This window comes from Heterocephalus glaber, unplaced genomic scaffold, assembly GCF_053883595.1.
Source record: "Heterocephalus glaber isolate CG9 unplaced genomic scaffold, H.glaber_assembly_v1.0 deba00001600, whole genome shotgun sequence".
Classification (NCBI taxonomy): Eukaryota; Metazoa; Chordata; class Mammalia; order Rodentia; family Bathyergidae; genus Heterocephalus; species Heterocephalus glaber.
This window is the reverse complement of record NW_028258372.1, coordinates 22,185,722-22,208,419: the sequence shown is the minus strand read 5'-3', so window position 1 is coordinate 22,208,419 and position 22,698 is coordinate 22,185,722. Positions and strand designations below refer to the sequence as shown.

Here is a 22,698-nt window from a genome sequence, read left to right as displayed (position 1 = left end):
GGGCTTCTCAGGCTCCTCGAAGAAAACTGAAGCTCAGCAGAAAAGTGAAGAGAACCTCTACAATAAAGGCACATCAGACCACTGTACTAGGTCTGCTGCTGGCTTGCTGAGACTCATTGACTTGTTTATGCACAGGGATTCCTACGTTGCCTGCTTTGACAGCAGAGACATACACTGAAGGAGGCCCATAATTTCTATTGCTATTTGCAAAAAAGAAAAAAAAATTTTTTTCTTTTTTTTTCTTTTATGAATTTCTGTTTAGTTTATTATCCAAAGCAAAACAAGTGATCACCATGAATACATTTTTGCTAATCCACTTTGATGATACTGATAATGCATCAGTGTCTATATACAGAGCATGCAAATATATTAATATTTTTGCAAGTAGCTCAGCTCCAGAACTTTGAGTTTAACTAGAATGATTTCAGTATTTAAAATTACTAGTTGAAACTTAAATTTTCTTTGGTATTTCTAGAAATTTTCTACATGTACTCACTATACAAACCAATGACATGGAAAAGAACATTGTTAGTACAGAACATAAAACATGGTCAGATAAGGCACGGCCAAAAAGTGGTTCATGATCCTGGAATCAAAATACCCTCAGGAGCAAAATAATGCTACACAGTCAATTAAAAAAAAGCAGATGCAAAATTTCCTAGAGCATCTGGATATATTGCAGCTCTAATAACTTTACTTTTCATTATTAACTTATCAGCAGGTGTACATTGTTCCCCAACCCAATAGTCTACAGGAATTCAAGTACTGCCTATGCATGCTTCTATTGTTTCTTCTCTTCCTATTACAAGCTCTTTCAAACTTGATGTCTGCTTATCTCTAGCTTTTTTTCTGTCTAGTGGTCCTCTCATTATTGCTTTATATGTCTGTGTCTTCTGCCTTATGCATTGCTCCTCTTTACTGCTATTTCAATGTGAACACTTTTATATTACCCACAAAAGAGCTGACTAAATTAGTCAGTTACCATATATGGTGGATAATTTCAGTACTGAATGACATAGACCTCTAATACTGTCAACCTTGTAGACCACTGATCATTCTAGATGATCAGAGAGAAGTGATCCTACTCTTATTCTGAAAAAAGTGCAATATCTGTTTCTATAATTTACAGCTAAGTTTGCATAGGCACATGTAACTAAATAATAATTCATTAGAGAAGCTCAGCTGGTCCCAGAACCCGGAAGGAAACTCCCCGCCTCCATCCCAGGCTCCTAGGGCAGAGAAGCTCAGCCAGTCCCAGCACCTGGAAGGAAGCTCCCTGCCTCCCTTTGTTCTTATTTTTAATTCTTAATTTTTACTTTTTTTCTACTCTTCAAAGTTTTACTTTTCTTTCTTTTATCTTCTCTCTCTCTCTCTCGCTCTCTCTCTCATTCTCTCACTGTCCCACATTGCCCCTCATCTCCCCATTTGTTCCTTTTTGCACTGAATTCGGATTTCTCCCTTACTGTTCTTTTCTTCTCTTTTTCCTTCTCTTGATTATCATTAGGTTTAAGGGAAAGTAAATTTGGTTATCTAGCCTCCCTGTTGCTGTTAGGTGATTCTATTCACATCTTTGTTCTTTCATTCTGCCATTTTCTCTTGCCTTTAACAACTTCTTAGAGTTTGTGTGACACCCAGAACTCTGAGCTAAAGAAACTTCTTTTTCTTATAACATTAACCTGTTTTAGGTATTCTGTTATGGTAGTGAAAAGCTAACAAATACAGACGCACCAATTTTTTTCACCATTGTGCTCTTATGCTTAGCACAGTTCCAGGCACATAGCAAATATTTTATTTATTTGTTTGTTTATTTGGTACTGGGGATTGAACTCTGGACCTTGTGCTTGAGAGGCAGGTGCCGGAACCACTGAGCTAAATCCCCGGCCCATAGCAAATATTTTAAAACGTGTGTTAAAGAAAGAAAGAGAAAGGATGGAGAAGGGAGGCATATCACATGGGCAGTACCAAGGCTCTCTCTCCAAAACTGTTTTGAGTCTTTTCCTCAAAACATAGCCCCCCCCCCCCGCCCCCACACACAAATGAAAATCTCAAGGTTTTTTTTTGTTTTTGTTTTTGTTTTAACCAGGGATTACAATGAAGAAAAACTCAGAATAACAGGTAGCAAACATTTACCTTATCTACAGGAAAAAGCTGACAATACATATACATATTTCTGTTAAAGAGCACAGCCTCCTCTGAATCCTTCAGTGGAAATTAGTTGTGAAATGAACCTCTAGGAATAGAATGAGCTCACCTGCTGTTCATAGTTGTAAACACACAAATTTCACCTTTAGGAACACATTCCAGGAATGACTTTGGCTAAACAGGAATTGATCCTAAGGCCTTGGATCTGAAAGTAAAGGGCTAGAAGCTCCATTCTTGGTGCCTGACCATACTTGGGGTCACTGTCACCCAGGACACAGTGCACCTCTTCTGTCCTCACAGCAACTTGGGCTGGGTAGATGGCAGTGCAGTCATCCTTTGCAAAGGGGGCTGCAAATCATTAGCGCATACTTTAAACAAAGGACGAAGCCTCCTCCATTTGGCACTACTCTTTGGGGAAAAAATTGTGTATGTGTTCAAAAAAGCCATACTTAACTGACCCCCAACTCTGAAGGCAGTATAAAGGCTCGTTTGTTATAAGGATCAGTTATTGATGGGGCTTTTGTTTTGAGTCTAAGCAGTTAAATCCAAAGTGAAATGTTGGGGGAAGCTCAGCACAGTGACCATAGTTGACCTTGCCTGTTGTTCATAAGGGCTTCCTGGATGCCTGGATAAATGTTCCATACACTTGGAGTCCTACTGGAGGTCTCAGGCAGAGGAGTGCTGGAAACCTCAGGTGGGCCCTCGTCAAGAAGAAAGTAGGCACAACAGATTAGGCAAGAGTTTGCAGGAAGTGTAATACACTTGTATTTTCCAGTGGGTTTAAATGGGTAAGCAAATTGCACTGGACCCTACCAGTCACAGCAGACTTCAAATAGACCTCCAAGGAGAAGTCTTTATTAGATTATTATATTTTTTGAAGTTTTAAACTAAAACATGACCAGAATCTAATCAGAGAGGAGCATGTCATCTACAAATTTTAAGACATTTGTGCTGAACTTTAAAAACTGAAGAAAGAAAAAAAGATGTCAATTCAAATTTGAAAGTCTGTGTTCACATTCAGCCAAGTCTGCCTGGTTGATTACGTCCCCAAACCTTACCTCATTCATGGTTGCCACTGCCAAACCCTGGACCCCTCCAAAAGGATTTGGGTCTTTTGGATAGAATAAGAAATTTATATAAGATTTGAAGCTGATAAATCCTAAAATGACCTCTTCTGCTCTATTGATTTATAGATTCCACAGTTGAATAAAAGTTTTTGTTATTATCTCCCTTGCCTTAACAAACCAGGAATGTGTGTGTATTGCCTGTATCACCCAAACGGGAAACAGGACTCATCTGCTTTGCATATATTTATGTTTTTCTAGTCAGTGCCAGGGACTTTTCTAAGCCTTCTGAAAGCAACAAGAAACAATGTAAAATTCCACCCACCGGGGAGCTTCCTTTGTAATTTTCATCAACAATTTACCAAGAGAGACTAGAGCAAAGCGGAGTATCTCTTTGGGACCAGAGAGGGTTTTTAAAGACTTCAACAAAAAGTCACCTAGACTAGACAGTCTCTTTGCCTCTTATCTCAACCACTCAATCCCACTAGTTGAATTGTGTATACAAATAGGCCCAGCTGTAACAAGATTAAGTTGAAGGGGGCCTTATTTACCTGACCCTGGGTCTTCATCTTAGATAGAGATAAATTCATTAATATATAATGCTGACACCAAATGTAGTGCTAAAATTTCCCCCAGAAAGTTCCCCATTTGGGGTTCCTGTTTAATATTAATAGATTTTCTATGGTCCAGGGAAGTTGTAAATAAGCAAGACATTCCAGCATGCACCTCAGGTTAGAAGTCTTATGAACACCAGTATTTGCTGATAGGCAGATAGACGAAAAGCCTGAATAGGAGCAACACCTGAAATATACCAGCAGGGGGTTGTATTTAGAGAAGTTTCCAGCCAAGGTTAGTATCTAACCATATAAGTGGAATAGAAAGGTCTTATAAGCTAAAACTGAGGAAGTGTTCATTGGCTTTGGCCAGTAGAAGTTCATTTGTGACATAGGAAAGAACAGTTTTCAACCAAGAGGTGAAGAGGCAGCCTGGGAACTGCTGGGAGGGAGGAGGAAACGCTATGAGGCAGCAAGGAGGCCAGGAAGGGTCTTCTCAGTGAAGACTGGTGACTACACTCACCTAACTGGTCTCCTTGCCTCTACTCTATCTTGTACCCCACTTGTCCTAGAATGCACATGTTTAGACTCAAAATTGATAGCACTATTATCACCTGCACAATAAATAATAAGCTTATTAGCCTTCAGGTATCATCCTAGCCCAAATCTGGGCTGCGGTTATTTGCATAATTTCCAGCCTTGGCCTTTGGATAGCTCCCTAACAGACATTGTCCCTTAGAGGTATGTAGTATTTCTTTCTTGGAATTTTACATCACCCTCCCTCCACTCATTATGGGATGGTCCTCAACTCCTGTGGCTGAATAAATGGAAAAGCAAGAAGTGGAATGAATAGAGGGTGCCATCACCTAATATCTTTGTAACAATGGATTTCTGAGACTACCAATTAGAAGCTGATGACCAACTATGATTCTCTGTGAAATGTCTCAGTAAGTTGAAAGAAATGTGCATCCACTTAACAATAAATGTCTCTAATTTCTAATTTTTTATGGCTGAGTAGTACTCAATTTTACAAAAAGCACACATTTTCTTTATCCAGTCTCCAGTTGATGGGCACTTGGGCTGCTTCCAAGTTTTAGCTATTACAAACTGTGCTGCTATGAACATGGGCACACATATATCACTGTGGTATGATTCTTTTAATTCTTTGGGGAAGATACCCAGCAGGGGAATAGCTGGGTCAAATGGGACTTCCAGTCCTAGTTCTCTGAGGTATCTCCATACTGATTTCCACAGTGGTTGCACCAGTCTACACTCCCACCGGCAGTGGAGCAGGGTTCCTCTTTCCCCACAGCCCCACCAGCATTTGTTATTGGTTAATTTAATGATAGCAGCCATTCTTTCTGGTGTGAGGTGGAATCTCAGCGTTGTTTTCATCTGCATCTCTCTAATGACCAGTGATGTCGCACAATTTTCATATGTTTATTTGCTATTTCTACTTCTTTGTCTGAGAAATATTTGTTCATTTCAGATGCCTATTTTTGGATTGGGACTTTAAATTTAGGAGGTCTGACATTTTTAAAGTTCTTTATAGATTCTAGATAGTAGACCTTTGTCTGAGGAACAGCAAGTGAAAATTTTTTCCCACATTGTGGGTTGTCTCTTCACACTGTTGGTAGTTTCTCTTGCTGTGCAGAAGCTTTTTAAGAAGAAGAGATCCCACTTGTTTGTGCTAGTTCATGGGCAACTGAGGTTTTGTTCATAAAATCTTTTTCTACACCAATGTCTTCCAGAGTTCTACCTAACCTCTTGTTCCAGCTGGTTCAGTGTTTCTGTTTTAATATTTAGATCTTTAATCCATTTTGATTTTAGTTTAGTGCATGGTGAGAGATATAGGTCTACTTTTAATCTTTGGGAAGTTGAAACCCAGTTTTTCCAGCACCATTTATTAAAGAGGCTATCTTTCCTCCAGTGAGGGTGTTTGGCTCCTTTGTTGACGATGAGGTGGCTGAAGTTGTTTCTGCATCTTCTAATCTGTTCCACTGGTCCTCAGGTCTATTTTTTATCACAGTAGCTTTTTAGTATAGTTTCAAGTTGGGGACTGTGATACCCTCTGTCATGTCTCTTGCCTAGAATTGCTTTTGCTATTTTGGTCTCTTGTTCCAAATGAATTTTTGGATTGTTTTCTCAAGGTCTGTGAAGTATGCTGCTGGAATTTCAATTGGGATTGCATTGAATCTATATAGCAGTTTTGGAAGTATGGCCATTTTCACTATGTTGATTCTTCCCAGGAGTAAGGGATGTCTTTCTATTTTCTGATATCGTCTTCAATCTCTTTTTTCAGAATGCTATAGTTTTCAGAGAAGAGGTCTTTGATTTCTTTTGTTAGGTTGATTCCTAGGTATTTCAGTTTTTTGGATGCTATTGTGAAAGGAATTATTTGCCCTATTTCTCTCCCAGTGAGTCTGTCATTGGTGTAGAGGAATGCTATTGATTTTTGTGTGTTGACCTTGTATCCAGCTACTTGACTGAATTTGGTTATTAAGTCTAGGAGACTTTTGGTGGAGTTCTTGGGGTCTTTGATATAGAGTATCATATCATCTGCATATAATGACAATTTGACTTCATTTCCTATCTTTATTCCTTTTATTTCTTGCTCTTGTCTAATTGCTGTGGCTAATGTTTCCAAGAATATATTGAACAAGAGTGGTCATAGTGGACATCCTTGTGTTGTTCCAGATTTTAGTGTGAAGGATTTCAGTTTTTGACCATTTATTATGATATTGGCTGTTGGTTTTTCATACATGGCTTTTATCCAATTGAGTAGAGACTGTCTATTTCAGGTTTTTGTTGGGTTTTTATCATAAATGCATGTTGGATTTTGTCAAATGCCTTTTCTGCATCTATTGAGATGATCATATGGTTTTTGTCCTTGGCTCTATTGATATAGTGTATTACATTGATTGATTTTCATATGTTGAACCATCCCTGCATCCCTGGGATGAATGCCACTTGGTCAGGGTGTATGATCTTCTTAATGATCTTCTGCATTCTATTTGCCAGTATCTTATTAAGAATTTTTGTGTCTATATTCATTTGTGAAATTGGCCTGTAGTTCTCTTTTGTGGTTGGGTCTTTCTCTGCTTTGGGGATCAAGGTGATGCTTGCTTCCAGGAATGAATTCGGGTGTATTCCAGCTAATATTTTAAAAACAATAACATTATTAACCTTCACCCATGACATTTCCCTCTCTCACTCTCTGCTTTCTTGAAATTCTTTTTCCCTGAATCCTGTTTATACTCTTACTATCCATGTAGATATTCACATACAATCTATGAATTGGAAGCTTTGGCAAGCTTTTGATTTTACCCAAGTGCTGTAGTTCTGTAACTTCTATGCATTTTTCATTCAGCATTATATTTTTGAGGTTTATTTGTGTTGCTATCAGATCAACTGTATTACTATTAAATTGTTCATTATTTTTGAAAGGTGATGACTTATGTACCATTATGATTGGTCTGTAAGTATGGGCCATATGGAAAAGGGAGGTAGGTTGTAAGTCTATTTTCAACCAGTGCTTTCTTTACCCATTAAAGAAAAGAAACTTGAGAAGCTGAGTAAACAAGGAAAAGTCTGCAGGGATGTGCATGAGCAGTCAAAGCCTTTGGCCACTGAATTAGTAGACTGATAACAGTGGAGGTCACCTTGGGAGATGACCGGATATGCCCTGGCAATAATGGTGGAAAGGTTAGAATGAGTATGTGGCACTAACCGAAAGACTCCCCCCACAAGCTGATACAGAATGTCTTGCATCTGATGAGCAACGAGAGATGGTTGTCTCCCATAACCCTTAATCGGGGATGAAGGAGAACTTTGTGCACAAATCAGGAGTCATGGTTCAGTGGTGACCAATTTCTCTTTCCTTCTCTGAGAAGATGGTCATGAGAGCAGGGATGCAGGCTGAGGGGGCTGCTGAGTGCTGCTGGGTGCTGTGGGCCACATGGGCCAGGTTGCTTCCTATTCCATTTCTAGCTGCCTGGAGATGCCAGCTGGGCTGAATAGGGAGCTTGGCCTCTGGAGGCACCTGTGACTTGGAGTCCCCAAGACTCATAGGCCTGGGGGAACTTCTGGAGCACCCCCTTTTCTCCATATATATATATATATATATATATATATATATGAATATGATTGATGGGCATTAAGATTATGTCCCACTTTCCCTTAATAGAAGTAATGGTGTGTCTGGAGGCATAGCTCAGTGGTAGATCAATAGCCTAGCTGTGGGTTCAACCTCCAGCAAGAAAGGGGGGTTGGACAAAACGAAATGCTATGACATCACTCACAATATGTATTCTGATGTATATTCTGTGAAGCACCTCCTTGAATATGTGTTCTACTCTCTTCCTTTTTTTTTTGGTACCAGGGATTGAAGTCAGGACCTGGTGCTTGCAAGGCAGGTGGCAGCACCACTGAGCTAAATCCCTGGCTCTCTACTCTCTTCTTGAATTCACTCTTCACCATCGCTGTGGCTCTTGGACGTGAGACCTACCGGACTGTTCTCCACAGTGAACCACCCTTCCTCAGCATGGCACTTGGGTCACTAAGTAGTTGCTGAGTGTGAACCTGGCCTAGTTTCTAGGCCCTGCTTTGCACTTGGAGACCTCATCTTCCATGGGAGTTCTTGTTTCAAGCTTTGCAAGACTCCTTCCACCCCTTTTCCCACACACCTGGCCCTTCATGGAAGTGAAAAGTTCTTTAGCCACAAGGATTGGCATGTTGAGTCAGAAGGCGAGGAGGGCTTGTACAAGAGGTCAATTTAACTGCCCATGATGGAACCTCAGTTCACAGTGGTGGAGGAAATGGGAGTGTTCCTGGTGACCTCACGGTAGGAACTAGCACAGGAAAATGAACATAGTAGAGTTCATGCAGGGGTGAGAACAGGCAAAGAGCAGGCCAGTGCCCAGTGCCCAGGAGCTCAGATCTGTGAGAGAACAGGTGGTTAGACTGGTAATATGACAGGACTCAAAAGGTTGCGGCATTTTTTCCTCTCCCAGATCACTCCATTTGAGCTTTCAGGTAGAAAGTGGTGGCTGGGCAGTGTGCATGGCAGAGGTGATGGTGGCCTGCCAACCTGATGAGCAGAAGCGTCCAGGCCCTGCTTTAGTGTTGGCTCACTTCTGGCCTTCCACGGTTTGCTGCCTCTATCCTCCACCCATGAATATTGAGGCTCTGTGAAGTTGGGCTTCCTCCTCCTGCCATCACTTACATTCCACTTCCCACCTCCTGCTTTCAAGCAAGAGAACTCCAGGCAACTGGCCTCTGGCTTTAGTCCAACCATTACCAGTGAACTGGAAGCAATGTTGCTACTAAGACCTCCAGAAGGAGTCCCAAGAAGTGGTCCAGTGGTCTCCTGACTTTGACTTCTCTTTGGCATGAGATAAAGGAAACTCCAGAAGTCCTGGTTTGGTACAGAACCCAGTGTGCGTCTGTGTGGAGCCGGTGGGTGGCATTAGGGAACCCTTTCAGCTTGGTTTGCCTTTGTGATTTCAAGTGAGCCTCTGCCAGGAGAAAGAGGTTTGTTTTTCAAAGAGCAAGCTTGGACTCAGGTTTACTCTGGGCAGATGCTTGAGCTTTTGCCTCGACAGCTCGTAAAACTCAGTAACAAATCAGAACTTGCAGTACTCTGGCTCAGAGGAGAAAACCTGGGAATGGTTATCAACTCCTTCCCTCCTGCTGGCTGACCCTCCCCCTTCCTCTCTCAGCACTGGCCCACCCTTACTCTTACCACCACACCATCAGACACATGAAAACGCTGTGTTCTCAAGAGCAAGGGTGGTAGGCCTGAGGCTGGACCGATCAGGCCAGCAGCCTTTGTCAGATGTGAACAGGGAAGTCAGAGCAAAGGAAAACTGCTTTTTGGCTTCATTCTTTGCCACAGCGCTATGACACTACGTGTATGTTTCTCTATAGTGGGCCCTGGACAGTCAGTGCAGTGGAAGAATTCACTGTTTTTGGGCTCAGAAAATGGCTGGTAGTGACAGGTTGCATTGGCATGTGGAAGATTGTAAGATACAGGCCTCATTGTTCACACTGCCCCTCTGGCAGGCCTTACTTACAGGCTCACATGCCCGAGTCCTGACTTGGGTGACCCCAGAGCCTAGCATATACTGAGCAATTAACAAATGTCAGCAGGCTGAATGAGTAGAATGAATAAACAAGAGCCTTTGAGAAACTGATGGTTATCACGCACTTATGAAAGGACTTCTTCAAGATAAACCTATGAGAAAACTATTTTTTTACAAAGCTCAGAATAGTTAAGTAAGTTGTCTAGGCTCTCATAGCTAAGACTCTGTGTGTGTGTGCGCGCGTGTGCGTGTGTGTGTCTGTCTGTCTCTGTGGAGGGGCATACAAGAGAAAAAGCCTGAGATGTCATTTTGTATCATTCTCTATTCTTACAAATTCACCAAGTCTGTCAATTTAAGAATTTGCCAAAGCTGATGTGAGAGTTGACTGTCCCAAAAGTGGGAGATGAAAACAGGTTGGAGACCTTCAAGTGGGTACCTGATACAGCACATACCCTGCAAAACCAGAAGGGCTAGGAACAGAAGGGAGAAGCCCTCAGTACCTAGACTAGAGGAGAGAAGGGACAAGGACGCTAGCAGGGTCTTTCCCAGGCATTTCTCACCACCCTCCGACCCAAAAAAGAAGAAAGTACAAAGTCAGATCAACTGTTAAAAATTATTTAATAGAAAGTCCAATGTCAAAATGTAACAATAAACAAAAATACACATGTATAAATATGTATATATAATTAGACCTGTACACTTTCTCAGACCCTTTTCAAAATGGAACAGAATCATCACTATAACATCTTGGTGGTCAAATCAAAAATAATATTCAAGCCACATGGGTCCATGGTGCCATGGGGAGTAGCACTGGTGAAGCACTTTGAGGGTTCACAGAATTCCAATCAGGAGAGAGCTGGGGATATTGCCAATGCCCTTTTTCTGGAGACCCAGAGAGGGAAGAACAATCCCATGGCTGTGTATGTGGATCTGACCTGGTCTTAGCACCTGTAGCCACTACTGTCTTGGGACAGCTCATCTGCTGGGGTTCTGAATTACTTAAAATTCATGTAGTTGTGAGTTCTTTTGCCTCATTTCCCAGTTCAGAAGCTCCCAGGGATTCTGCCTTAGGGTTTTCTTATTCCACAGGCCCAGGGCCACACAGTGGTTGGGGATGCCATCGAGGTGCTGATTTGCACAGAAGCAGTGCTGTTCTATGTGATTTTGACCAGGAGTTGACCAAGAGGTACCCAAAGTCACCCTCAGGAGTTCAGAGAGAAAATATTAGAACCTATTTATAATGGCTTGGGTCTTAGTCATTTGAAATTTCTATGCTGTGTACTCCTCTTTCTAATGTGCTAAAGATTACTGTAAGAGTAAATGGATATATGCTTTAAGCAAATCAATGAGCATCCAGGAGGGTGCATCTCACAAAGGTTTTGCTGATGGCCATGTGCAGTGGAAACAGATGGGCACCCACTGCTTTAGAGTTCACGGGCAGCAGTGTGTGTGTGGGGGCCTGCCTTACAGCCTCTCTTGCCCACTCAGAACGAATTTGGAGGTGCTCAGATGCGCAAGGCCCAGGATACCTGCCAGACCCTACTGAGAGCTGATGACTCCTAGTCCTGCTGCTAGATTTTCCTTGAATGTAAGGTCCTGTTCCTAAATAAAATGCAAATACCTCGGGAAGAGCAGCAAATATGCAGCCAGTGACAACTGGCATGGAGGCAATTTGATCCTTTCCTGGCAATGAGATGAAGGTGAGTGGGAAGTGTGCCAGGAAATAAAATGGGGAGATGGTGCCCTAAATTTAAAGTGGGTGAGTGAGACCAAAGACTCTTGGTTTCCAGCATTAAGTCTGCCATGGGCGGAATTCTAATGTGTATGCCTAGACCTAGCCCTGGGGGACACTTGACTAAGAATCACAAGACCCAGAATTAAAAACTCTTTAGTGAGGAGCCAGAGGACTATCTGGGAAAAGAAAGCGTGTTGGGCAGAATCATTCTGAGGGTGGGGAGGCCAGTGTTGCTGGGGTCTTGCCAAAGAGGCCAGCCCCAAGGAGCAGCAGGGCTCGCCTGGGACCCCTGAGCAGAGGTCCAGAGCCACTCAACTGGGAAAACTGCTCCAGCCTCAAATTCCTCCAGCCTCTCAGAGGAACTGTCTCCCATTTGAGCCATTTCTTGGGTTTCTAGAGACTGTGCTGACTTACAGCTAGTATTCTGATGCATCTAACTCTGCTTCTGCCTAAAAGTTTTTTTTTTTTTTTTCAGGAAAACAAAAACAAGCAAAACAAAACAACAAACAAAGAAAATCCCCACTTTGCTCTTTGGAAAACCTAAAAGGCACTGCAAATTGTTTTTTATAGAGGGAGTCTGCTGTCTTGAGGCTTTCCCTGGCTCACCCTAGCTGAGCTCTGACAGTACTCACGAGGTCCTCAGCAACTATCTACGCTTGTGGGTATTTTCCACTTGTATGCAGTTCATCTGTGCTTTTAAGGGTTTAAACTGTCTGCTTTCTTTGCGGGACTCAGGTGTGCAACAGGTGGCATGTCACCTCCCCCAGAGGGCAGCTGCCTCTGGTTAGCATCAGAAGCCTTCTGCCACTTCCTGTGTGTTTAGGGTACACCCTCATCCCTGGGTACAGGCCAGCTGGCCCCAGGAGGTATTTTTAGTTCTATAAAGTCAGGTCAGGTCAGGATGACCCAGCACTGTCCTCCATCTGACTCTGAACCACATCCAGTCGAGGCTCAAGCCCTTGAACTTAAACAGCTTTGGAGACAGGAAGAGGAGCTGGCGTGGGGAGGGGCCAGAAGACAGGAATACATCATCTCAGCAAGCTACTGTGCATTCCCAGAGAGGAGGGCAGCCCGGGCCTGAGGGTGACTACACATAGGTCTGAGGGACCCGTGCCGTGGACTGCACAGGGCAGAGCAGAGCCTGAAGCTCTTCTTTATGCACCCTGAATGCACAGCAAAACCTCAGAGCCCTCTGTGGCTGCCTCAGCTCACTGCCCTGTCCTTGCCTCTTGCTCTCCCCTCCTCCCTCGTCACCTCTGAGCGCCAGCCCCCCTCTGCATGCTGGCCCTGGGCAGTGCTCACTATCCCTGCTGTCCCTTCACCCTGGAAGGCTGTTTGCAATGCTCCTTCAGTTCTCTGACAAAGGTGGGCTTTGATGGCACTGCTTTCTGGAGGCCTGATTCCCAGAGCTGTGCTGGCTGCCTCTACAAAATGCTCCTACCACAGCACCCAGGGCACTTCCCTACAGTGGCCCTTCAGGGCCTGTCCCCTCACTACTGGTAGGCCCCTAATGAAGGTGGGAGCTATGTTTGGTTCAACGGTGTATTGCTGATGATGAGCTCAGTACCTAAAGTGTACCAGGTGTCCATAAATGGTCTGTTGTTTGAATGAGTCCTCAAGACTGGGAAGGGCAGTGCTAAAAATGCTACACCTGGGACAACCTAGATGAAAGGACCCCAGTTCCATGCACTGATGTCAAAGTATTCCAGGGGAGCTAATGAAATGCCAGTCTGGGCCACATGGACGAGTGGAGGAGTGTGCAAACAACAATATGGCTGTATGTGGCTGGACCTGGCATGCACCCTCAGGGATGTGTCCTTTGTGCAGTGCACGCTGAAGAAGGACATGAGCACAATACCCAGCAAGAGTCCCAAGGGAGTCACACAAATGTGAACATCTGGCAAGAAGGCCTTGTGCTGGCAAGAACAGCAGCAGGCCCAATGTTCCCACATGTGTCTAACTCAGACCTTTGCAAGAGCAATCACTAGCTTTTCCTCTTGTGGTATTATTATAGTTACTATATTATTATAGAGTTTGCAGAAAGGCAAAATATAACCCTTTCTTCAAGTCTGTGGATGATAAAGTATTTATATTCTCTTTAGCCACTGCATGTGTGTGTGTGTGTGTGTTTGTGTGTGTTGAAAATGGATCCGAATTTGAAGTCCTAATAATTCAGCTGCCTGGTTCAGGAAAATAGTAATTTTTATGAATTTACATCTTGTTTTGAATGGAAAATCTGGCTTAGAATCTTCTGCCAAACTTCCCTTGCTCACTTGCCTGTGAAGAGAGATGATTCTCTGAAGGCTAGATTGAAATGCCTGGACACCAGGGCTGCTCTCTTACTGCTGGGTCTGGGCCAAGTGGCTCCCCAAGGTTCTAATGCTATTTTTAACCCTGGGGCACTTAAGGCATTCTGGCTGAGTAAATGGTGTTCTTGGTACCCTAAGACTTAATCGAGTTCAAAACCTTGGTCTAAAAATAACCCCTAGGAAGGGGAGAGGAGTGAATTCAGGGTGCAGAAGATAGATAATATCTGACTCAATATCTGATAGGCAATATGGGACCTTCAGATTGGGGGAGGTGTTCCTGAATTAGGGTAATTTTTCTGGCTTCCAAGAGGTAAGAGCCATTTCCTACATCATCTTCAAGGAGTTTGGAAGTTGCCAGGTTACAAATAATCATGATCTTTGGAACAGATTTCATAGGGAAACTGAACATATTACCCCCTCTATTCAATTTTTCTTTTGATTCAAGCTGAGTAAATTAGGGTGAATGTGGGTCCCTTCCATGCAGCGCCTTAAACAGTTGCTATGGAGATATGAATCTTTTTTTTTTTTTTTTTTCCTACACAATGTGCCTTAAGAAGCAAGCACAGAAAACTCAGGGGTCTTCTGATTTTGGATCAAGTTATTTATATGACTAGCAAAGTCACTGCATGACTATCCAAAAATTTTTAAGATCTTGAAGAGATTCTATTTAGTTTTGTGCTCAAAATGAGCCAGGAAAATACAGACCTTTAGCCCAGTGATCAAAATGAAATATCCAATTCTAGCCACAAGAAAGGATTTCAATAGAGATTAAAGGTCTAGGTACTGTTTGCCCTCCACTTCCAGAGATCAGATTCTCTCAACCTTGCTTCAGGTGGAGGCTTCTAACCTTACAAAGATGCAGCCAGTCTGTGCTGAAACCACAAGCCTTAAAAATGCAGGCAAGAAATCACAGCCATCAGCAGCCTGATTCAGTATCTAACTGCAGAAGTACCAGCTTCCTTTCCCCAAACTGAAAGGACTCGAGGGGTGGGAGACCCAGGTAATTAAATTCCCCAAACCTTTTCCCTTTGAGTGAAGAAGTCCTACTGCAGCCTCTCCTGGTTTGTGTGCAGCTCATCAGATAAAACACTCTCCATGTAAAACGAAGAGGAGCCAAGGAGAGAACCTGGTAGTTACCCCAGAGGGTGTTTTCACAGTGTTGCAAGGGGCATGGTAATAATAATAATGTTTAATAATAATAATAATAAAAAATTAGAAAATATTTGAATGGCATCTTTCCTTCATTCCACATGGATGTTTTTGTTGGATAGATGCATTCAACACTTAAGATATACACTATTTAGAACACAGGGGTAATAATCCACTTTGCAGATCTATTGTGAGAATTACACAAAACAATTATAAAATGTCTTGGACAGTAGCTGGCACAGAGTACAAATAATAAACATCAGTTCTTTTCCCCTGTTTCTTCCAAGATTGGACTTGATCCCAGGTAAAGTATGAGTCTGCTGAAAACCACAGCATCATTATTAAGTCCCAACATTGTCACAAAGGTAAATATATTTACTCACAAATCTCATTTTGTACCATAGCTTTGTAACCCTTTTCCAGAGACGTATAAAAAAAGTGACTGCTGAAGTCAAAGACATTTTTCCCCCTTGGAAAAACACATCTGTTCATTGGCAGAAGGCAATTCACAGACCTTGTTCATGACATTCCAGAAGATTTAGTGTAGGGCTCTTTGCAGTATCAAAGCCAATTGCCTTATCCAGCTTTATATAGGCACACTGGGGTCCAGTAATCCACCCATGACACTGGGAAGCCAAAGTTTTCATTATGCCTTTAAATATATATTCCCTATTCACCAACCATGTCCCCCTTTTTTTCTACTGGGGTTTTAAGCAACTTAACAAAAAGACCAATTTCTAAGAGGTACAAAGAAATAAAGCTCTGAGAATGCCTTCTGGAGGAAAAGGATGGAAAGTGGATTTTATGTAAAATTACAGAGTTCAATCTAATACTCTTTTTTTTCTTTTTTGAGGGAGGGGTAGAGAACCTTAGATACCAGTTGTTTTGCTCTTCATAAAGAAAATATTAGAGTCCCAGAGTCCAAGATTCTGAGTCAGTATTTTCCTGGATTAAGAATTAATTTTTCTTCCTACAAAACCAACATATTTAACCAAATTTCTTGACTAATAGAGATGGAACACTTTTAAATTCTTGTCCAATGGGTAAGTAGGACTTATAATCAATAGGCCAACCTACATCACAGGCTACTGAGGTAAAATTCATAAGAGGTATAATTTCTGTTTTCAGCAGGCTTACAGGACAGTCTTGTCTTAATAGAAAAAAAGCAGTGATGAGGATGGGAGGAAGACAGAGTTATAACTCAAAGTTGGATGACATCAACTGGGACCACAAAGTGGGTTCTGTCATCCCTGGGCCTGCTGCTAGGACCGTCAGCTTGCTGGCCTGGTCACTTCCGATGCCTGGGTGTGTCTGTGACACAGAGGTGCTTTCTTACTTGACACCAGGGAGCAGGCGGGTGCTAGGGCAGAGACAGGGGTTAAGAACCAAGGCCACTTTGGGGTCAGGTCATTTCATATTTGAATCATCCAAGGCCAGTCTCAGATCACAGGCACAGCAGACAGGGAGAGACCTGCCACCCACCCAGTTGCTGTGTGGCTCCGCTGTTTCTGAGGGCTGATCTAGTTTTCTGTCACTGGACTTTGTACCTTCCTGGTCCCTCAATAGACCATAGCACCACTCTATGCTCACTGCATAAGCCTGGGGCGAGGAGGAATCTTGAAGGTGAAAGCCTCTTTTAAGGTTGTCTGCCAGTAAGGAACACGTATTGCATTGTGAGTGCAGAACTCCATGATCCTGAATCTCTGCCAACCAAAAGAAAGCTGTGCACACACCGCTGAACTTTTACAACTCTACCACTAAAAGTACATAAGGCATATGTAATCCAGCTGTAAATCTTGTTGGCAGCTCAGCCCCACCCACTGGCCACCAGGCAGCTGGATTTCCAGTCATCCTGGCACACAGTCAGCATAGCAATCCTCTCTGCTGACTGCTTCTTAGTCTGTTTCTCACTATTTTTCTTCCTCCATTCACCAGACTTCCTTCCCTCCTTCCAACTGTGTCCTACAGAGATGACAACTAGCAGAATGTACCAGCGTGTACAATGGAGTATTCTTTTCACTGCATCTGAGACAATCTGCATAATGTTTGGATACACAGAGTGAGAAAAGGGGAAGGTATTTTTGCCCTAGATCCTTTCAGAAGGTATTAAAAAAAGTACAAACACAAATCACTTGACAACTTTATGATTAAAGCCAACAAATGGGAAACAGACAGCTTTGAGTGTTAATATAATTAAGCACTTCATGCCAACCCACTCAATCACCCCATTTCTCAGATGTGTTTCTAGAAAAGTGTCTGAAGAGGAAATCACTTTTGCACAGCAAAGATGTATCCAGTGTTAAACACGGGAGATAGAACTCCAGATGAAAAGCTGCTGGTTTGTGGGAATAACTCTTATGGTTTTATTAAACACTCAAAAGTCAGGTCCTGAGAAACACTTGGTTCTGTGTACACGTGTAACATGTCAAAATGTTAAGCGTGACTGTGAGGAAAATGATGTGAGCATGTTTCATCTCTGGGTAGAGGATGGTGACTGCCTGGGAAGACACTGTCTGAGACACCGAGTAGTCAAATGGAAGACGTTAACATTTGCTTCATTCTTGCTCGATAAGAACACGAGATCCTGGACAAGGTCATCCACATAACAGTGAACAAAGTCCCCAGTGAACAAGTTTGAGGTGGGGCTTAGCAGTTCGTTTACAGTTGAGAAAAACTATTTTCATCACTTGGCCAAAACCATACAGGGGGAGGGAACTTAAAACCCTAGACTACTTGACTCTTCCTGCATTTTTCTGCCTGAAGCAGGATAAAAAGCCTTACATTTTGGCTGCATCTCTATTTATGTAACAACCACAGCTGCTCCCCAAAATAGCTTCTGCTGGCTGCAAGAATTAAGAGATTTTGTTGCTAACAAATTTGAGTCCATTTTCTACAGCACTTGACTGAGCTCCTTCCCCTCACTCTTGCTGCCCCAGGTCTGACAGGAGATAAGGGATCTCACTTTTAGCATGTCAGTGGTGCCACCAATTTTGTGGATGGATTTAAAAGTCAAGGTTCATTTCGGCAAGAGCACATTTAGGTCCTTATCCCATTTTGTGGCAGGTGATAGCTTGAGAACCTCCCCTCTCAACATCTTAACCACCCACCTTCTTAACTACCCACCTTTGAAAGGTAGTAGTACGGCTGATGGAATGGAGGCCCTTGAAGTTCACAACCCAAAAAGAGAAACACGCAGGGCTCCTTCTGTATTTTTGTGGGACAAACTCAAACCTGGGCTGCTGGCATGGCATTTAATAGGGTGCCTTCCCCTGAAGTAACAAAAAGAACCCTCATCAAAGCTATCAAACATGTTAAAAAAATACAAAAGTTATTTTCTCCTTTTGATTGCTATTTACTTGCAAGACAATATCTGTTAAAAATATTACTTCTGTCTTTGAGAAGAGATCATTCTCTTCATATAGCATGGAAAAATAAACTCTACTGAACACACAGTCAACATTCCCCACCACTGCCAGGGGCTTTTGGCTTTCACATCTCCAAATATCGTCACCAGTGTAAATGTCCCATGTTTTTTGGGTAGGCAAATGCTTTTCACCATACTATCCAGTGCTGGAAGTAAGAAGAGAAGGAAGTGGCAAGGCTCATGTAGCATAGTGCAGGGAGAGAATCACAAAACAGGATGCTTTATTTTCTAACAAAATGAAAGACATTGTGGCTTCAGATCCCCCTAAAAGGTCATAGGGTGCTCCCTCATCTTTTCTGACCATTCACAGCCCTTCTGAACCTTGGCAGATTAAGGGAAGAGTGGGGAGCCACTTAAGGCCACTCATCAGTGTCACTGCAAAGAAGGGCTCAACTTCTACAACCAAGATCACCTTAAAACACTGAGCTGGATGAATGGGAGAAGACAAAGATACATAAAAACAGTAAAATGTTTATTTTTTAGAAAAAAAAGTGTGGCAGAGGGATTCAAAATGATTGTAATCACACTTCCATCTGCATCTGAGCAAAGCCAATGTTGCAAGCTTAATCCTTGATTAAGGTACCTATTAGACGGAACAACCTGCTGCTCGCTCCTATGTCACTTCCAGGAGTCAAGTCACACCATGCTTTTAATTGATAATAGCTCCTCTACTTCTTCAGAGCAGAGAAACAAGGCTGGCCAAAGCAACCATCCCGTTTCCAAAGTTCAACAATGCCAGTGACAAATAGGGCCCAGGCTGTCTCTGGATGGCTTGGGAGGAAAGAGAGAGGGAAAGAAATGCTTGACTTAGAAGCAGAACTGGTCTAGAATAGAAGTTTGATATCTGAGTTCACCACTACTTCATCTTATAGAAAATAGGTTGAAGAGCATCTGTAAAACCAATAGTATCTTTAAGGTGAGATTGCAGAATTTTGCTGCATACCTGGACACAAGAGAAGTGAAAAGTTGCAACAAGTTTTAACTAGCAGCAACAAAGAAAGTTCGATAACAGTTTTTTGTTTGTTTTTAGCAATATTCCTTTGCAAGTTCATTAAGAAACACTGTAATTTAATGGGGCATACGATATGAAACGATCTTCTTTTGCTATAGTGCTGTTCGTTGAAGAGAACCGACCTTTGCAAAGATTTCAACTGGGGTGTAACCTATTTACACAGTAGTTGCTTCTGGTCTGAGTGATAGAATTGGTGCTATGTGATATCCTCTTCTTCAGAACAGTAATCCCGACCCTTGGAGGAAAAAAGAAAAAGAATAACATGTGAATGAAAAGTTCAAAGTACAGCTTAAAATAGTTACTGGTAATCAATTTTCTTTCAGCCTAAGATTTGTTGTAACAGAATCTAGGTTTTGTTAACGACTAACTGGAACAAAGTAGATACATCATAAATACAAACTGGAATATCTGCTGGAAGATCTTTCTCTCTCTTTCTCTCTCTCTCTCTCCTCCCTCCCTCCCTCCCTCTCTCTCTCTGTCTGTCTCTCTCTCTCTTTCTCTCTTTCTCTCTTTTTTTCTTTCGTTTTACCAACCTCAAATAAGCCCTTACTTTACGTTGGCAAGAACGTATATGAACTTGTACAACAGGCATCTACAACATTCAGCCTTATACTCAGTGGACAATCCACTCCAGGACACCACTTTCTCATCAGGAAGAATTAACAAGTCACTTTCAGCGGCTTACATTCTATAGCTACATCCCTTTGTCTGGAACTTAAAATTTCACAGAGGGAGGTGATGTAATTCAGCAATGTCTTAGTTTTAATTCATCCTAAAACCATTGGTTATAAACTCTATGAAGATGCAGTTGGGATTGGGGTCCAGACTCCACATTTGACCTTGCTTGTTCCAAACACACATTTCTTGGGTCTGTAAATCATCACAGATAGCACAGGACAAAAGCACCTACCCTGCTGCCTCACAGGTCATAGATAAAGGCTTTGTAAATTATTATTATTATTTGCATCCTTCAACTTTTAAATACAAGCTACATATTCTAATTTTGGAAGGGAAATGTCCCTTTAAAGTCAAATTTTCTAAATAACTGAAAAGTATTCCCCAAAGTATCGATATTTAAATAATTAGTGACGATTTTGGACATAACTACTACTCAAATGTACAGAATGTTTCTTTGTTATAGTATGTTATTTATTTATTTTTGGTACCGGGGATCGAACTCGGGTCCCTGTGCTTGGGCAGGCGGTGAAACCACTGAGCTAAATCCCTGGTCCTGTTATAGCATCTGTATACCCTTCTGTGTCTCAGTTTCCTCATCTACAAAATGAAGATAACAGCAGTAAGATTAAATGAGTTAATGGTAATAAAGTGAGTAAAGAGCACCGTGCACATAATGTTGTACAGGGTATGTGTGTATATGTGCGTGGGTATGTTTGATAATTTAAAAATGCTGCCTCTAATGACAGCTTCAGGCCTGTGGAAGTATGAGGTCACCTACTCCCTGCTAAATGGCCCCCGGCTGCTTGTTTTGTTTGACTGTTTTTCACTATTTGGTGTGTTTTGCTTTCCTCCACCATCAGATTGCTAACCCTCACACTGCTATCTGCAGATTTTCAGTCTAGCATCATCTCCAGGCTTGATTTACTTGCTGCATAAAACCTCTCCTGGGCAGAGAAAATGCACAACCAATGTCTCTGAGGGGAGCAGTGTGAACTTAGCCGTCATTCCCCATCGACAGCATTTCTGGCCAAGGCTCAAGCTGATGCCATCCCTAGCCTTGGCCCAGACCACCCAAGAGACACTGCCTGAGTCACCTGTTGGACAGCTAGAAAGGGAACTCTTGGGGTCTTTGACCCCTGGGTATTTATTCTCCAAGGTGGGAAACAGGGCACATACAAAACAGTACTGTAAACATCAAGGGATGCCTCACTTATCCTTAACACATGAGACTCAGAGAGTAGGCTTGCAAATAGACTGAGAGTAAAGCTTGGGAGGAAAGGTAGGGCACATGAGTTTTCATGGAGTTTCTTCGATAGGAAAAAGGGGGCACTTTTATGGTTTAGCTCTAAAATGTCTCATGTGCTCAGAGTTGATGAGCTTTAAGAAAGTGATGGGATCATCAAGGTCCTAACTTCATCAAGTGAATTAATCCACTCACAAGTTCATTAGTTGACTGGGTTTATTAAGAGGTGGGCCCTAAGTGGATGAGGCAGGTCACGGGGGAGTATAGCAAATCCCAGGCCTTTCCTCTGGCTCTTTCCACTACCTCGCTCTACTTTCCCAGTTGTCATGAGGTGAGTAGCTTGTTTCCTCCACATCCCTCACCACGTTTCTTCCTGGGAGCCAGATGACCATGGACTGAAACCCCTGGAGCTATGAGCTATAATAAATCTATTCCCTCCAAGGTGACTTTTTTTGGTCATAGGAATGAAAATCTGACTAATATAGGGACTCTGGGAAAATTACCAGGCTTTGGCTTCCTGGGTGTAATAATGGTTTTAGGCACCTAGGGTTGTGATCAGGGTTAAATGGGAAAATATAGTGCCTGGCAGGTAGTCTATAAATATTCAGTACTATTAATATTATTATTTATATTGGTCAGCTTTTCCAGCACTGGGACACAATACCAATACCCACAACTTGAAAGAAGAGAGATTTAATTTGGCTCATGGTTCCAGGGATTCAGTCTGTAATTGTTTAGCTCCATGGCAGAAGAATCACGGGAGAAGGGGCTGGCAGGCAAAGCTGCTCTGTTCCTGGCTGCTGGGAAATAGAGCAGGGGATAGTGCCAGAGAGGAAGGAGCTAGGAACCATGTAGTCAGAATCATGTCTCCAAGACCCACCCAGACACATCCAGGAGCATGGGTGGATCCCAAGCCTATCAAATTGACACAATTAAGGTTAAATGTCATACTACTACCATTACTAGCACTAGTACTACTACTACTACTAGTACCACTGTAATGTTGATATTAAGTTTGCTCAGGCCTCTGGGAGAGGAATAGGGACCTTCTCCCTTGTGGCTGTCAGGTAAGTGAGGACTGTGGTCATAGGCTGTGATCTGACAGGAGTCGCGGAAGCTCCCACCTCAGCCTTGTACCCACACAGGACAGACCTCATTGACATGAGAAAAGCGCTCCTGGCAGAAAGTGAAGTCCTTTCCCTTCTTATGTCTAAATGAGGCCTCAACTCTAAGCAAAGCCAATGAGACTCCTCTATGATGAAGAACTTGGACGCGATGACAGGCAGATACACAGGCACATGCATG

At 42.6% G+C, this 22,698-nt stretch overlaps 1 protein-coding gene across 2 annotated transcripts in view; it reads right to left on the bottom strand.

Moving 5' to 3' along the window:
- Positions 1-10,444: 10,444 nt before the first annotated feature.
- Positions 10,445-22,698, bottom strand: part of CUNH1orf21 (chromosome unknown C1orf21 homolog) — a 246,604-nt gene continuing 234,350 nt past the window's right edge. For both annotated transcript variants that reach the window (XM_004862797.4, XM_087194431.1), the window contains one exon: positions 10,445-19,707. In XM_004862797.4, the coding sequence (XP_004862854.1) occupies positions 19,669-19,707 (39 nt within the window). In that variant the 3' untranslated portion in view covers positions 10,445-19,668. The remainder of the gene's footprint in view (positions 19,708-22,698) is intronic.